This window comes from Zonotrichia albicollis, chromosome 3, assembly GCF_047830755.1.
Source record: "Zonotrichia albicollis isolate bZonAlb1 chromosome 3, bZonAlb1.hap1, whole genome shotgun sequence".
NCBI classification, from domain to species: domain Eukaryota; kingdom Metazoa; phylum Chordata; class Aves; order Passeriformes; family Passerellidae; genus Zonotrichia; species Zonotrichia albicollis.
This window is the reverse complement of record NC_133821.1, coordinates 39,063,287-39,078,982: the sequence shown is the minus strand read 5'-3', so window position 1 is coordinate 39,078,982 and position 15,696 is coordinate 39,063,287. Positions and strand designations below refer to the sequence as shown.

General features: G+C 51.9%; 1 protein-coding gene across 3 annotated transcripts; it reads left to right on the top strand.

Annotated features, from left to right (window-relative positions):
• The first annotated feature begins 821 nt into the window (after positions 1–821).
• Positions 822–14,879, top strand: FOSL2 (FOS like 2, AP-1 transcription factor subunit). Of its 3 annotated transcripts, none has more exons than XM_074537213.1 (5): positions 822–990; positions 1,563–1,822; positions 7,815–8,069; positions 11,705–11,812; positions 13,292–14,879. In XM_074537213.1, exons 2-5 carry the CDS (start codon positions 1,724–1,726, stop codon positions 13,799–13,801), a joined length of 972 nt encoding a protein of 323 aa, XP_074393314.1. In that variant the 5' UTR covers positions 822–990; positions 1,563–1,723; the 3' UTR covers positions 13,802–14,879. The 3 variants fall into 3 exon arrangements, with proteins under 3 accessions (XP_074393314.1, XP_074393316.1, XP_074393315.1); XM_074537215.1 differs by having other exon boundaries at positions 884–1,012; XM_074537214.1 differs by having other exon boundaries at positions 898–1,218.
• Positions 14,880–15,696: the final 817 nt, after the last annotated feature.

The following is a 15,696-nucleotide window of genomic DNA, read 5'->3' as shown; positions in this document are numbered from 1 at the left end:
CTGTGCTCGTCAGTGACCTGGCAATGCCAGAGCCTCCCACGGCGGGCTGGTACAGTCCTTGTCCCACCAGTTCCTGCTGCAGGGGAGCCCAGGGCTGTCACCTGATGTTCCTGTGACATACTCTGGTTTGGCGACCTAGAGTGGCTCTGCAGATCCTAGGAGGATGGAGGAGTCCACTTAAAAACTAAAAATAAAGGTAAAGATTAAATAATTAAAAATTAAAATAAGGGGGAGGGGAAGTAAGAATAGTTGTCAAATTTGAATAAGAATTAAAATAATAAAAATATAATAGGAAAAATATTTTTAAATTAAAAAAAATTATAAATAATAGCAAACTATTAGTAAATAAAAGAAAAATGTCGTTAATGAAAAGAAATTTAAAATTATAGAAGTAATAACTACGAACATACAAAATATAACACAAATATAATAAAAACAAAAGAAATAAAAATAAAATAATACTAGTTTAAGAATGCTATAAAATCTAGACGAGTCCAACGCTTGCTTTATTGATGCACTGAAAAACGGACCGAGCCCTGGGGCAACCCTGGTGCAGGGAGAAGGGCTGGATCGAGCTCCCCCCTAGCCCCGTGGCGGAGGGGGCCGGTCCGTGGGGCCGGCAGCTCTGCGCCTTTCCCGCAGCCACCCCCGCGTCCCTGTGCGGCGGTGCGCTGTCCCTTTAAATCCCGGCGGCCGGGCAGGGAATCCCTCTCGCAGCGCGTCATCCGCGGCAAGGAAACCCGCGCTAGCGTCGTGCGACGCAAATGACCATTTTTGGCAACGTGCGACAGCGGACGGCACCAAGCGGGGCGGGGGGAGGCGGGGCCTGCCGGGAACGGGCTCCGCGCTGCCCCCGCCGCTGCGCCCGCCCCGCCCGAGCCGCCCGGACCCCGGGGAGGGGCGGGCGCGGCGGGACGGGCGGCGCGGCGGGCGCGGCCGAGCGGGCGCCGTCCCCCGGCGGGCGGCCCGCCCCCTCCGCCGCGGCGGCAGGTGGGAGGCTCCGCGCGCCAAGGTGGGGCCGGTGCGCCGCGGGTTTGACGTGTGCGAGTGCACATGGTGCGGCGGCGGCGGCGGCGGGCGGATAATAAGCGAGCGCGGCCGGGGCGATGCCATTGCTCTGAGTCACCGCGGGCGCGCGGAGCTCCCGCTCGCAGCGCCGCCGAGCCGCGGGGCGCAAGACCCGGCTGAGTCACCCCGCGCCGGGAAAAGGGGCGGCCGGTGTGTGGTGGTGGTGGAGGAGGAGGTTGGGGGGGCGGAGGAGAACCGCTCCGCCTGCAGCCCCCGGGCCCGGAGCCGCTCCGCCGGCGGGGCGAGTTTCGCCGGGCAGCCCGGAGAGAGGACATCGGCGAGCGCCCGCTTGCGCGCACGGCTCTGCTCCCGCCGCGCCGCCGAGTCCTGCCGTGCCGTCCCGTCCCGCAGGCGCTCGGCTGCCAACTGAGCCACTTTTATCATCATTGTTATTATTTTTATTTTTATCTCTTTATTTTTAATTTTTTTTTCCTTTTTTAAATTTTTTTTTTTTTTTACCTTTCCCCCCTCCACTTTCTTCCTCGTCTTCAAAGCCGTTTTTATTATTTTTGTCCCTCTCCGCGGCGAGAGTTGGGAGGCGAAAGGCAGGAGCCGAAGAGGTCGGGAGGGAGAAGGGGGCGGGGAGACGACGAGGGAGCGGCGGGTGTCGGTGTGGGAAGGCGGGGACGCGGCTCCCCCGGCCCGACCTCGGACCATGTACCAGGACTACCCCGGGAACTTCGACACCTCCTCCAGAGGCAGCAGCGGCTCCCCAGGACATCCCGAGACCTACTCGAGCGGCGCAGCCCAGCAGGTAGGGCCGGGCGCTGCCCCTCTCCCCCGGTGCCTCCGGGGGCGGCTCCGAGCGCTCCCGGGACGGGAGTTCACCGCCACGCCCGGGGAGCGGCCGGCGCTTCCTCCGCGGCGGAGGCACGGGCGCCCGGCGGAGAGGCGCCGGTGGCGGTGGCGCAGGCGGTGCCGGGGCGCGGGGCTGCCCGCAGCCGCCGCTCCGTCCCGCCGCCCTTAGCGGGGCGCTTCGCTTTCCTTCCCTCCGTGTCCGCCCGCCCCGGAGCGGGTGCCGCGACGCGTCCGGAGGGACGCTGACCGGAGTTCCCCGCCTGTCGGGCCGGGAGTGCTGCGGGAGACACGGCCTGCCCCGAGCGGGGACGTGCGGTGAGGGAGCGCCCGGCGAGCAGGGTCCGCTGGCCCGGCCCCAGGCGGAGCGGCGTGGCCGGGTGCCGGTGCCGAGCCCCCGCCTGTCGGCCGGGCACCCGCGCAGCGCTGGGCCGGGACCCGCTCGGCAATCAAAGGGCTCCTACGGGCGACTTCTCTGCGAGGTCGGTAACGCGAATATAGGGGCGCACCGAACTCTTCCTCCTTCCTGCTTTTGTTCTCATTGGGAGCTTCTCGCTGTCCACGTTCATCGCGCCTGCCCGGGTGGTGCCCGGGGCTCGCCCGCAGCACTTTGGGCGGCTTCGCTGGGACTTTGGGAGGTGCCGCCCGAGTTATTCACGGAGCTGCCGCAGCCGCCGTGGAACACTGGATGGCTGGAAGTGGGCTCTGGGTCTTTCCAGCGCCTGCGGTTGTCTGCCCGCTTCTCCCCCGTTAAACTTTGTCTCCGAGGCGCTGACAGTCTCTTTGCCTTTGCCATGGGCCCACGCTGGCAGCCCTGGGCCGGCGGCGTGCCGCCGTGCTCAGCGCTCTGCCCGCCCGCTCCTTGGTTCCGCCGCCGCTCTCCGGCCGGCCGCGGCTCTTTCCGAGCCGGAGTTTCCCGGGGCTCGCCGGAGCGCTCCCCGCGCTCCCCGGCCCCGCTCCCTACTCAAGCCCCGCTACCGGGCGGCGCTTCGAGGATGGGGAATATTTCCTGTGGAAGCGGCGTGAATTCACGGACCTGAAAGCCCAGTCTTGTGGTTTGGGTTTTTTCTCTTTCATTTTCCTAAGAAAATACCTCGAAATTACTTATATGCCTAGATCGACTAAATCTACCACTTCTGGGGAAGGCATTACACAATCGGACCAGTTATACAAACCTGGGTTATTTCATAACTTGTTTACATCAGCTGGCCCAGCCTCACTCTTTTTTTGCCTTTTCAGAGTTGGGCTTCTGACCCCCCCACCCCCCTTTTTCTCACAATGTTATTTCTTGTGTGGCTTGTACGAGCGAACTGGCAGTGTGAGCACAGTGTGGCCTTCGCATCAAGGAGTCATAGGATAATTAAAAGAGAAAAAAAATAAAAAAAGGAAAAAAGTCCAGTCTTAAACTCTGCCAGCCGTACCAGCCCGTGACATTCCTCACATTAAAGAAGTTTTACCAGAAATGACTCGCTGCCGCTCCCCGCCTGCTCCAAACGCATCTCGCTGGTGCCCTCTGCGGGCTACAGGCTGGAGTTTCCAGGGATTCTAGCTCCGATAAAGCTTATTCCCTGGTTTACAGTAAACGCTAGGACAGGGTGGGGGAGCGGGAAAGGGGGCTGAGAAGCTGGGAACGCCCGGCGAGCTGCAAATTCTCACTCTCCCTTTCCTGCTGTGATTGAACAGCTGCTCTGGCTTCAAGCACTTGCTGCAGGAGGTCGAGAAACTCCGTCGCCGCTTCACGTTTGAGCTGTCACAGTCCGAGCAATAACTGGGTTTTCCCCTTTTTCTGGGGCTCCACGTCTTCCCCAGGCAGCTGGTGTGCGTGCCGTCTGATCCGGGGAGCAGAGCCCCGTTTCTAGGGTTACTATCTGAAACAGGGCTTTGAGCAGGACGTTGGCTTAGCGAGAACATAAATGTTTTCTTTAAGAATCCGGGAGATTTCTCAAGGCCTTGTGCTCCGTCTTTCCCTTGATCCTTACAGATGTTGTAGATTAGGATCAAATGTAAGCGTTGCCTTTACCCTAGCAGTTGGGCTGTTCTGCTGATTCTAGTCTATGGAGATCTGCAGTTTTATCACTACAGAAAATATGCATTGCTGAAATTTTTTCTTTATTGTGTTCTCTTTTTTTTTCCCCCAAAAGCAAGAAAAGATGCATCAGTCACATGCTTAAATGGAAACTGTGTCTCTGAGCCAAAACTTTGATGCTTTTTAATTATTTTTTTCCCATACAGGACAGCACTGGAACATTTTTCTTTTAAGTTGCGTGTCATGCTATTTTCCTAATCACTGACTTGCCATGTGGTAAACATAGACTTTAATGGGAAGAGTTTGTGTACTCTTTCAGAGTGGTCAAGTTTCCCCTGAGATTTTATAGCATTGTGCCCATTTTTCCTTCAGGGAGATGTTCAGCATAGGGGAGCCACAAGGGTCTTGTATTTATTGTAAGATCTATCACATATACCCTGTATTTGGTAACTGAGTAATCTTGAAGATGCTTTAGGATTTTTCTCAGTCACTTTGTTGTTGGGTTTGATTTTATTTGTTCCCCCAGCCATTATACCCATTTCTCGACTGGTTTCTAGTGCTGCTCAGCACAGTTACAGATGGCAGTGAAGGTTCAGAGTGGACCAAAGAACACAGCAGGGTGCTCTATAGAAACCTTATATAAACCTTAAGGTGGAGAAAAGAAACACAAAGCCAAAGCTTGAAATGCTGTGGCATTTCAAATGCTTGAAAGCCCGTGCTGTCTGTGCTGCTGAGCTGTGAGCTGCTAACATAGTCTGCCCCTGCTTGTGGCAGGACTCGCTGGAGCCTCCCCCGACTGTGGATCTGAGAAGGCTCTCATCCAACCCCATATTTTTAAGGCAGAGCAGAGACTGACCTCAGTTCTTGGCACACTTAATAACAGGACTCTTTCTGTTTGCTGTTTAGTTGTTGGGGTTTTTTAATGATACCTTCATGTGTGTTTGCTTGGGTCAGGAGGGGAGCGGTGGGTTCGTGGCTGAGCGCGTGCTGCGTGTGTAGCCCTGCAATCTGCCTATCGCCTCATCTCTCTCTAGTGCACTGAACTCTTGTAGAGAGGAACGGCTGAAAGCTGTCACAGAGCTGCTTCCAGGAGCCTCTCGTGGGTCAGGAGAGGAGAGCTGTGCATATCCTGAGAGGAGGAGGCAGCACGGGGTCTGGAAAGTGGGCAGGTGGGTGAGGGCAGGCAGTGCTGTCAGGCTGGCAGGGCCATTGCCCCTCTCTGAGAGGAGGAGGGATGAGGGGAGCAAAGAAGGGGCTGCAGTTTGGGGGAAGTTCTGGCACTTCTGTGTGAGGAGGCTGGTGCTCAAAGGGGCCATGCAGGGGAGGGACAGGGAATTCAGGGCCTGCCACTGCCACCAGCAGCATCCCAGGGGTCAGAGCTGACGGCACTGGGCAGAATGTGGGGCCCAGCAGCATTTTGGCATGGCAGAGCTGATCTGGTGCAGTGTCCTAGCAGGGAAAGCAAGGTAGGTGGGGAAAGCCTGATCAGTCAGGAAGAATTGCTTGTAAAACCTGGTGTTGGACTGAGCACACTGTGTCTGAAGACTCAAGCTGCCACAGCAGTGTGTCCCTTAATTATCCAGGAAAATGTGTCCCTTAGTTATCCAGGAAAAATACTGCCTTTGGAAAGTACAGAATACAGAATTAGGTTTTTTTTTTTATTTCTAAAATATTTTGACTTATTAGAAGGGAAGCTGGTGACAGAGTTGGGGCATGGCAGAGAGGAACTGGTCTCTTCCCCCCAGGTCTGCAGGCAAGCATTGTGGCTGAACTGAGCAACTCCCCTTTGCTGTCCTGGAGACCTCTGCTAGTTTTACTGAAGGATCCTAGGTTGAATACAGGAGTGAATAGAAAGAGCACTTGCTTAGTCAACACTTGGAGCCTGATTTTTATGTCAGATTCTGGTATTTTATGTGGTTGATTTAGTGGTGGAACTGACTCTCACAACCTCTATTAGGAATTTTTAGCATGTTGTTGGGTGTTGGAGGCAAAGGTTAGCTCTGGAATGCCAGTGGTGTCTCTATGGCAAAGCACCAGAAGCTCTCTGGATGTTTCACAGTCATTGCTTTGTAGTGTCCCTGCAGGGAAGACAGGACATTTCCTCTCTGCTTTTTGGACATGAAAGGGAGGGTGGTGGCACAGATAGGCAATGGTCGTGGTAGGAGCTGCATGTGGATCTGGAAGTCGGGCTCACATCCCTTGAGTTGGGCTCGTGGTTCAACTGGGCTCGCACTTCCTCCCTTCTGATGAGGTTTAGGTCCTCTTGTGTTCTGGTTATGGAGGCACCAACACGTCCTCTTCTGTGCCATGTTGTCACAGCCTGCACCATGCAGAGCAAAGGAGGGGATTTGCACTCATAAATTCTGATGCAGCGTTGACAGTTTGTGGCTTGGAGCCTCTTTAACTAATTGGAGGAGGTGACATGGACTCTGAAATGTGGGATGAACTGAGGCTGTGTTGGACTCAAGCTCCAAGTGAATCTCTGAGGTGCTGTTGGGGGTTTTGCCAAAGGTCTTGGTACCAGTGTCATCCTCTCTGTGTAATTTCCCCGCCTGCTTAACTTGACTCACTCCTTCCTTCTCTCATCCTTCCTTGCTAGATTTTGAGCTGTTCAGAGGTGTAAGTCAGCAGTTGTCACTATTCAGACTGGCTCTCCTGGTCTTCAGGTCTTGGCAGCTCGCTAGTGTTGGCCTGAAGTGCTGCAGCTATCAGCATGTGAAATACTATTTGCAGTAGCCTTGGTTTAACAAAGCTCTTAAGGTGCTTGACTAGGCACACCCTGAAAAGGAAATCTGTGTTGGTGTCCCTTATCTGGGACGCTTACCTGAGCTGAGGTCAGGCTGATGCAAGGGCTCTCACTCCTCTGGGAAGCCAGGTTGTTGACCCAAGAATGTGCATTTCTCATGGAGTCATTTCAAGGCTTACAGACCAGTGCTGGTAACAGCTGTGGGTCCTACAAGCCCTGTCCCTTGCTCAGTGATTGCTGGAGCAAGGCCTGTCTGTGAGTTAATTCCAGTCTAACCATTGAAAGCCTCCTGAAGGAGCTCAGCATAGACAAAAACATTCTTTCTCTCCTGCTTCCCCCTCCGGGGACAAGCGATTGTTTTCCTTGCAATTTAGTGCCAGCATATTATCCAGATGGATTTACCTCTGTCTGAAAGAAGGTGTACATGTATTTTGGAGGCGATCATTACCTGCTGCCTTGGTTTTACTGCTGCCTTGTTTTGTCTAGACAGTGCAGAGAGCTGCAGGGAACTTGTCCGATCTGAATCCTAAGACCTACTTTATAGGCTGCTATTAAAATACATATCCTCGCACGTAACCATCTCAGGGCTGGGCTCCTCGGTGAGCACAGAGCTACTGAAGAAGAAGCAGGCTGCTGTTCTTGCCATACCAAGCCCTATGTGGACCAAGCCCAAATTTCAGGGCAATCCTTTGGTGAAAGGAGGCTTTGCTCTGCTTGGTAATGGCATTTCAGAACTGAAGTTTCTCTTCCTTTTATTTGGGCTTGAAGAGAAGTGTTTCTCTAGAAACTCCTTAATTCCCCTTTTGCTCCCTGCCGGAAGGAGTGGTGGGCACTGGCAGGAGGTGGCAGCAGTGGGGACGGTGCTGGGGAGGGGAGGCTGGGTTAGGGTATGCTGGGGAGCTGTGGGGGGAAGAGGAAAGGGGTTGGGAGAGGGCAGGGCTGCTCTGGAGGGGAAGTGCCTGAGCCCAGTGCCTTCCTCAGGGGTTGTGGCAGGCAGGGGCAGCTTAAGATGCTGCAGAGGCACCAGCTACTGGTGTTCTTGCTTCAGGTGCTGCTTTGATCCTCACCGGTGCCGCTCCTGAGGGCCTAGCAGGTTCTGGAGTAACCACTTGTGTTCTGCTCTTGTTGACAGTTTCTTCTGTGCTCTCTGTCCCTTTTCTCCTCTGCCTTTCCTCCCAGAAATTTCGAGTAGATATGCCAGGATCAGGCAGTGCTTTTATCCCTACGATCAACGCCATCACAACCAGCCAAGACCTGCAGTGGATGGTGCAGCCCACCGTCATCACCTCCATGTCAAGCCCTTACTCCCGCTCACACCCCTACAGCCACCCGCTGCCCCCGCTGTCCTCGGTGGCCGGACACACGGCTCTGCAGCGTCCTGGGGTCATCAAAACCATTGGGACCACCGTGGGACGGAGACGGAGAGATGAGCAGGTAACTGCAGTGCCTTGGAAACAGATGTACAGAGACTTGCCCCCGCTCCCTCACGAGATCTCCCGGCACCGCAGGGGAGCACTGAGGTCCATGGCTGGTGCTGTTCACATGCTGGGGTTTCTTAGGGTGGTGGAGGGTGTAAGCTGGAGGGTGACTTTTATGGCTGCCTCCTCATCATATGGTGAGATTTACCCAGTCTTCATCCAACACTTCGCACCGCCAGCCCGCATTGCGGCTTGGTTTCAAAAGCAGGTGAAACTCTGAAGTTGAGCCCTGGGTTTCAGTTTGAGTGTCTCTGCCGCTCCAGGCAGAAGGAAACCTCCAAGAAAGCAGAGCAGCTTTCATGTAGGTCCTTTACAAATCTGACACCAAATTACATCAGCTAGTGTTTTCTGTCAGCTCTGTAGCTGCTAGCACAGCTCCAGTCTCCATTTGTGTGATGCCCCCAGCCCCAGCCAGCAGTACGCAGGGAGGAACAGCTTCCCTAGAGCACCTCAGCTCTAGTATGAAGAGCCTTCTGGAGGACTGGAGTCTAAATCCACCTTCCCACTACAAACTTGTAATTGCTTGATCTTTTTGCAGCAGTTTGGTGGGTATCCCATAAGAGATTTTTCTGCTCCAAACACAGAGGTATTTTTGTAACTGGCATGAGGTGGCTTGTACCACTGCTGCCCTGTGCTCAGCCTCCTAATGGGATTATCAGGCTGGGACCCTGGATCTGGTGGACTAGGTGCAGGCATCTTATCTCCTGGAAATCAGCACTGTTGTTCTCCTCTTGGTAAGAATCAGCCTTCTCCAGGGCTGTCTGGTGAACAGCTATTCACAGTGCTAGGCTGATTTCTCTTTGAGTTTAGTCAGATCTATTTCTTTTTTTTTTAATCTCCCCAAGTTGTTCCCAAGCAGCATTTGTGTGGGTCGCTGTGGAGCAGCACAGTGAGACACACGGCTCCAGACACAAGCGCGTGCTGTTGCGTGAGGTCTGTTTCTAATAAGACTCACCAGCCCTACTTTTACTTCTACGTCATCTGTTTTGATTCGCAGTCTGATTATTTTATGTGGAGTTGCTGTCTGGTTTAGGCCCAGGAGGTTAAAGTCAGAGTTTAGCCGTACCTCTGTGTGGGGAGCTGGTATGGCTGCAGTGAGGTCCCATTTCTGGGAGGAAGGATGGAGTAGCCGTGGTGGTTCGGTACGTGCCAGCCTTTTCCACCAGCTGGAGCTACTTCCCTGTTCCCTGCATGCAGGGCTGGTGTCCAAAGGCAAAGAAAGTCTCACAGAGCTGGAGGAATAATTAGCAACAACTAATTTGTTTGACAAATGCTGCCTCTGTGTTCACAAATTGGCCGTGAAGAGATCACCATATTCTCTGCTTTATTTGTTGTTCAGAGTTATTTGCTGAAGGATGCCTGCCAAGCAATTCCTGGCTTGTGGCTTGTTTGCAAGCCGTTCATTGCGGGTCATTCAGAGCCAAGTCCTTTTGATTAGACACGTGCTAAGGCAGTACCCGGGCTCTTTGCTGTGGCCCTTTGGCTCAGGTTTCCAGGGCTGGTGCTTTGAACACCACATCGGAGTGCCTTTTTGGAAAATCCCGTGTAACACTTTATGAAAAGAGCCTGTTTTGATGAACGTTCCTGACAGCGAATGCACGTATTGGGCTTGGACAAGCTACGAATAACGCATACAGCAGGGGCACAAAGAGTGCCAAATCCAACCACTTTCAAACAAATCCAGCAACCACTGATGGAATATTCCTTTTTAGACCTGGTAAAATGTTAAGAACATCCAGATTAGAGGTTACTGCCCTGCCTGTGCAATTTTTGCAAAGCAGTCTTTGAAACAGATAATTTTTAAATTACTGAAGGCCTTTGTAGTAGAAATTTTACTCCAAACATATTTCAATGAGATCTGTGCTTCCAAAGCATGAAAAGGCTCTTGAAAATTCTACACAGGGGCCCCAAGTCAGCATAGCTTCTGTGTGCCTGCTCAGTGCTTTCCCATACTGTAGATATTTGTGTGGAAATACATTTTAACCCTACACTCGTGTGGGGTGGGAAGAGGGTGGGCAGAGCTGTAGCAGGGACAGCAGTGCCTGCAGGGGCTCCTTCCTGGGGGAAACATTCTGCCCAGCTGAATGGAGCTACCACCAGCCTTAGGATGGACATTGTGAGCTGCTGATGGAAAAAGCTTTTGGGCCTAAATTCTGTGTTCTGCAGTTCTAGAATTGCTTGTGTTGCTCAGTGAGCATCCAGAGGCTCATGTTACATGCAGGTGAAATCACAGGCACAGATCAGATCCTGAAAAAAGCAGATATGAACGAGCTGAATGCCCAGAGGCTGAAGTTAACTTACTGAAACTGCAAACATCAAAATTAGGGAGATAGAGCAAGCCAAAACAATCTAGGCTGAGGTTGCAGTAAAACTAACACTAAAAAGAAAAGATAGTAAAATTGTGAATGTCTCATTTGTGATATTGACAATCCGTGAAGATATTAAAATTGAAGCTCCTCTGAAGAGGAGGAGCTGGGTAATGTTTCTTACCATTCTGTGTTGGCACTCTGTGAGATGTGACGTGTGCTTTGCCAGGTGTCAGGGTTTTGCTTTCATTTACAGTCACCAGGCCAGAGTCCCTGCAGCACACATGGGCTGGGTGAGGCTGAAGTGTAGGGCACAAGGTTGGAGTCAAGGGCTGGGCACGTGCCCTGGATCCCCGTGGCTCCTGCTGGATCCCCGTGCTGCTCTGTCTGCATGGATCCTGCTGGATCCCCTTGCTGCTCTGTCTGCATGGATCCTGCTGGATCCCCGTGCTGCTCTGTCTGCACAGCTTCTCATGCTGGGTGCCACAGCCCATTCTGTGCCCTGCTGAACTGGCTCCTTGGCTGTGGCCATGGCCCAAACCTATCTGCTGCTGCTGGGGTTTGTAAAGCCTTGTCTCAAACCCCCAGAACCAGGCATAGCTTTGACCAGGTCTTGCAAGCTCCCGTTCACTTCCTCTGGTTTCGCAAGAGTGTAGCTGGATGGGTTTCTATGGAATTGCTCCTGATTTACATCAGTGAGGATGTCAGCTGGCCTCAGGAAGCCCTTGATATCACTGGAGCCTTGCCTGCTGATGCAAGAAGCAGTGTGTTATCTCGCTGAGTGCTCAAAAATCTGAGGTCAGATTTTTGGGTGGTATAAATCATTGTTGCTTCACGGATTTCATGGGAGCTCTGCTGATTTCCCTGTCTCCCCCTATACACCATCCCGACCTTCAAGAGATCAACTATTTTTGTGTGGGAAGGAGCAGATATTTTCTTTCAAGAAAGAGGCACTTACAACATCGTGCTCTGGTTTTGCTTAACATACCACCCAAGTTGTGAAACAATCAGAGCATCTTTTATCTGTTTGGCCTTGGTGCAGATTCACTGTCCTCTTACACAATCTTCTCCCTGTGCCCTGCTCCTTCTCCTCTCCCTTCTGCTAAGACCTGGTGCAGGCAGAGATACTGTGTGCTTTCATCTTCTGCTGACATCAGTGACGAGGGGGAGTGCTCAGCATCCTGCTGGATCAGGCTTTTTTCCTTTGCATTGTGGTTAAATCCTCACAAACTTAAAGGAATGCCTTGCTCAGATCTGATTGGATTTTCTTGGCACTTGCCCACAGCTGTCGCCTGAGGAAGAAGAGAAGCGAAGGATCCGGAGAGAGAGGAACAAGCTGGCAGCTGCTAAGTGTCGTAACAGGCGTCGAGAGCTAACAGAGAAACTCCAGGCGGTACGTGCCCTGTGTGCATTTCTCCTTCCTTGTCACACACCCTTCCAACCAGCTCCAAGGGCAGTGCTCTTCCTCCACTAGCACTTTGGAGGAAGATGCTGCAAACACACTCTGCCTTCTTCATCCAGGGCTACCCAAGGGTACTGCTGCTACATCAACAGCTGCTGATGAGGGGGCCTTGGCCCTGGAGCTTAGGACCCTAAAATTCTCTGTGCTCAGTGCCTAAAATGTCCTAGGAGCTCTGTTCCCTTCTTGCCTCTCAACTAGCACAAGTCTCCCTGACTCTGGTCATCTTTCATAAGACACTGTGTGCCTAAAGGCAGGTTTTAAGGACAAGAACACTGAAGAAGAAGGATCACCTGAAAGCCATAGAAAACAAGGGAGATGTTGTGTGTACCTGTCAGAGCTATACCCTTTAGGCTTACTCCTCCTTTGGAGGTGAGGTAGTAACTGACTTCCTTCAGAAAGGAAGCAGCACAGAGATGTGTGCCCTGATGCTGTGCAAGTAATAATTAGTAAAGCTGGAGAAGGTAGAGCTGAGCATAAGAACCAAGGGGTAAGGCCCTGGTTGAAGAGAAGACAAGATTGGGTTGTGTGAAATAAGCTGAAGGAAAGGCTCCAGTGCTCCTGGTCAAGAACCAGCCTGGCTTTATCCAATGATCTTGTTACCAAGCACAGCAGCAGTGGAAGCACACCTGTGAAATGTGCTGCTGCCTCAGATTAGGAGGTGTTCTCAGTGGAGGGGAGGCAGGACGTCCTATAGAAATGTCGTGACTAAGGTGATACAAGTGAGAGGAGTGTGCAGAGTGGTTAGTCATGTCCTGAAGGGCTGAGTGTGAGTTTTGTGAAGTTATGAGCTCCTCACATGGGAAGGTCCTAACTGCTCCCAGGCTGACTGTGATCCATCTGCGTGATGTGACCACAGGAAAGATAAAGGTATTAATAGTGGATGCATCAGGGGGTGATCCAGTGTTGGTGCTTTGGGCAGGAGTTAGACAAGTGTCAGCCCTAATCTGGAATATGCACTACAGAAATAAAATGGAAACAGTTTAGAAACTGCTATACACTACCTCTGTCAAAGTGAAAAGAATTTTACTAGTCTAACATGAAAAAACAATGGAAGGAGATCTGGGTCCTCTGCTAAAGTGTCTGTCAGGCAGACAGCAAGGGAGAAGACTGAAGTCACAGGCCAAGACAGAGTGGCAACAACTAGCCATCAGAAAATTAAGGCAAGTTCACGAGATTCTTTATAACGTTTATAACACCTTAGATTGGTGATGTTTGGGAATAGCCTACAAATAGGCATGTGAAACACAAGATGCTTGTCTGGCAGTGACCTGGTGTCTGCTTGGCTCATGAAGAGTCTGGGATGTATCTGCCCGTGCCAGATGGGATCTGGACTTGGTGGCCCTGTTCCAGGTGAGGAGTAGTTCTAGAGCCTCTGCTATTTTTATTTATTTATTCCCCTTTTGTCTGCAGGAAACTGAAGTACTGGAGGAGGAGAAGTCGGTGCTGCAAAAGGAGATTGCTGAGCTCCAGAAGGAGAAGGAGAAGCTGGAGTTTATGCTGGTGGCTCACAGCCCTGTGTGCAAAATCAGCCCCGAGGAACGCCGCAGCCCACCATCCAGCAGCCTCCAGAGCATTCGGACTGGAGCAAGTGGAGCCGTGGTGGTGAAGCAGGAGCCTGTGGAGGAAGAGATCCCATCTTCCTCTTTGGTCCTTGACAAAGCCCAGAGGTCTGTCATTAAGCCCATCAGCATTGCTGGAGGTTTTTATGGGGAGGAGGCACTCAACACTCCCATTGTGGTGACCTCAACACCAGCCATCACTCCTGGCTCTTCCAACTTGGTGTTCACCTACCCCAACGTGTTGGATCAGGAGTCTCCTCTCTCCCCTTCTGAGTCCTGCTCCAAAGCTCACCGGAGGAGCAGCAGCAGTGGGGACCAGTCCTCAGATTCCTTGAACTCTCCCACCTTGCTGGCGTTGTAATCGCCCTGCGGCCCCCCATTTTGCCAATGTGTTACATCCCCCACAGCACTATGGGGGGAGCCCCCTCCATGGGATTAGAGACAGGCACAGGATCGTTGAAGCACAAGGGCAGCAAGAACAAGGATGGGGAAGTGCTACAGCTCCAGGAAGGAGAGTGAGGACCAACGCCAGCTCCCTGGAGGCAGGAAACGGCAAGGGTGGGACTGACGCCAGGGCTGTTTGGAGAGGGTGATGTCCGCTCTGTAGGGACTGCCTTGGAAAGCTCTTTGTGGCCGTAGCGGACCTGGGGAGCGCTCCTGGCCAGGACTGAAGCAAGCTGCAGACAGTTGCTAGTCGTCCCTTTCCTTTGTGGATTGACTGGAGCGGTAGTGCTCTGTGCTTAAATCATTCTGGGTAGTTGATCTTACAACTTCTCTCTTGCGTGCTCGCTCTTTTCTCTCTCTCTCTTTGCATATAATTTCCAATGTTGTTGATCCCATTACATTTCACTCAGTTGCTCTGAACTCTAAAGTCTAATTAGGATCTTTGCTCTTGGGAATAGCTGTGGGAAACACGTAGGGTTGCCCAGACAGGAGGATGACAGCTGGAAGGACCAGGAGACAAGGGGGACCAAGAGGAGCCCAAGAGCTCAGCAGCAAGGGCAGAGCTTGTAGTCTCTAGCCTGAGGCACAGAGACAGAAGTCTCATGGTGAAACCTTTCTTTTTAAAAATGTGGATATATTTATCCCCTTGGGCTCCTCCAAAAACCAAGTTAGCATCTCAGGGCCAAAGTAGCATCAGAAAAGCTGCTGGGCTGGCACTTACCAGTCACTGGCAGGGTTTTACCCTAGTTTGCTGGATATCAAGTCTGCTGTTTGTTGTTTACTTTTCCTGGGCTGCCTGCTGTCTAGGGAGCATTACATCTTCCTTCCCATCAGGGCTCCTGACTCAGAGGCTGATCTCTTCCTGTTAGTAAATCTTCCCCTCCCCTTGGCCGTATTTGCAGAACATGGTACAAAAAAAAAGAGGTGGCACCACATGCCTATAAATCTAGGATGGAGACAGGCAGCAGCTGAGACAGTGAAATTAGCTGGCTGTACCCTTGCTGATTTTTTTCATTGTTGGGAAACAGAGCAGCACTTATCTACCAGCACAGCGCAGGCCACAAGGCCCCAGCTCCTGACCAGGCAGGAATGGCATGGATAAAGTGTTGACCTGTTTGAACTAAAACAGAGCTTCTGACAAGCTCTGGCAAATGACAAATTGACAGGTGAGGGAAATCGATTAGTGTTATTTGCACCTTGGTCTTTGGCCTCTGGTTTTTCTTTACATTTTCTTTGCAGATTGATCTTTTGTGGTGGTTGATTGGCCTGAAGACAAAGAATCAAACCAAAGGGCTCTTTCCCTAGTCTTGGGTCCTTCTCTAGCCTGTGGGCTTGACTGCTACTACTAAGTGCTCAGAGAGAGCACAAGCTCTCCAGTGCTCATGTTCACTACTGAAAATGTGTGTAATCTATTTCCACTTGGACCCAAGCTCAATTCCTATTGATATCAAAGTACTGGCAAACCATGACCCTGTGCACACTAGGATTGCCCAGCTTGCCATCTAAACCACTTAGGAGATAGCTCTTTGGTCCTGCCTGTTGAAGCTGTGGTGGCAGCTATTTATCTTTATTTAGTTTGTCTTTTTCTTTTATACACACACACACACATATATATATAGATATAATTTTTTTTTTTTTTTAATCAGCTGAAACTGTGGCATTTCTTGTTCAGGCTGGACCTGGAGAAATGCAGGATACAATTATACAATTATAGGGCTAGTCATATAAGATGCAAAACTGCTGCAGTCCCCAGCAACTCCACTGGGAATTAATAGGTTTCAGTCTTGTGGAACTGGGACTTTACTCAGCAGG

What these genes read in the sequence shown, in the direction of transcription:
- FOSL2 (XM_074537213.1), top strand. Translation starts at nt 1,724, where the DNA reads ATGTACCAGGACTACCCCGGGAACTTCGACACCTCCTCCAGAGGCAGC. An exon ending in GGAGACGGAGAGATGAGCAG is followed by an intron (nt 8,070 to 11,704) that starts GTAACTGCAGTG and finishes ACTTGCCCACAG; the next exon opens with CTGTCGCCTGAGGAAGAAGA. An exon ending in TAACAGAGAAACTCCAGGCG is followed by an intron (nt 11,813 to 13,291) that starts GTACGTGCCCTG and finishes TTTTGTCTGCAG; the next exon opens with GAAACTGAAGTACTGGAGGA.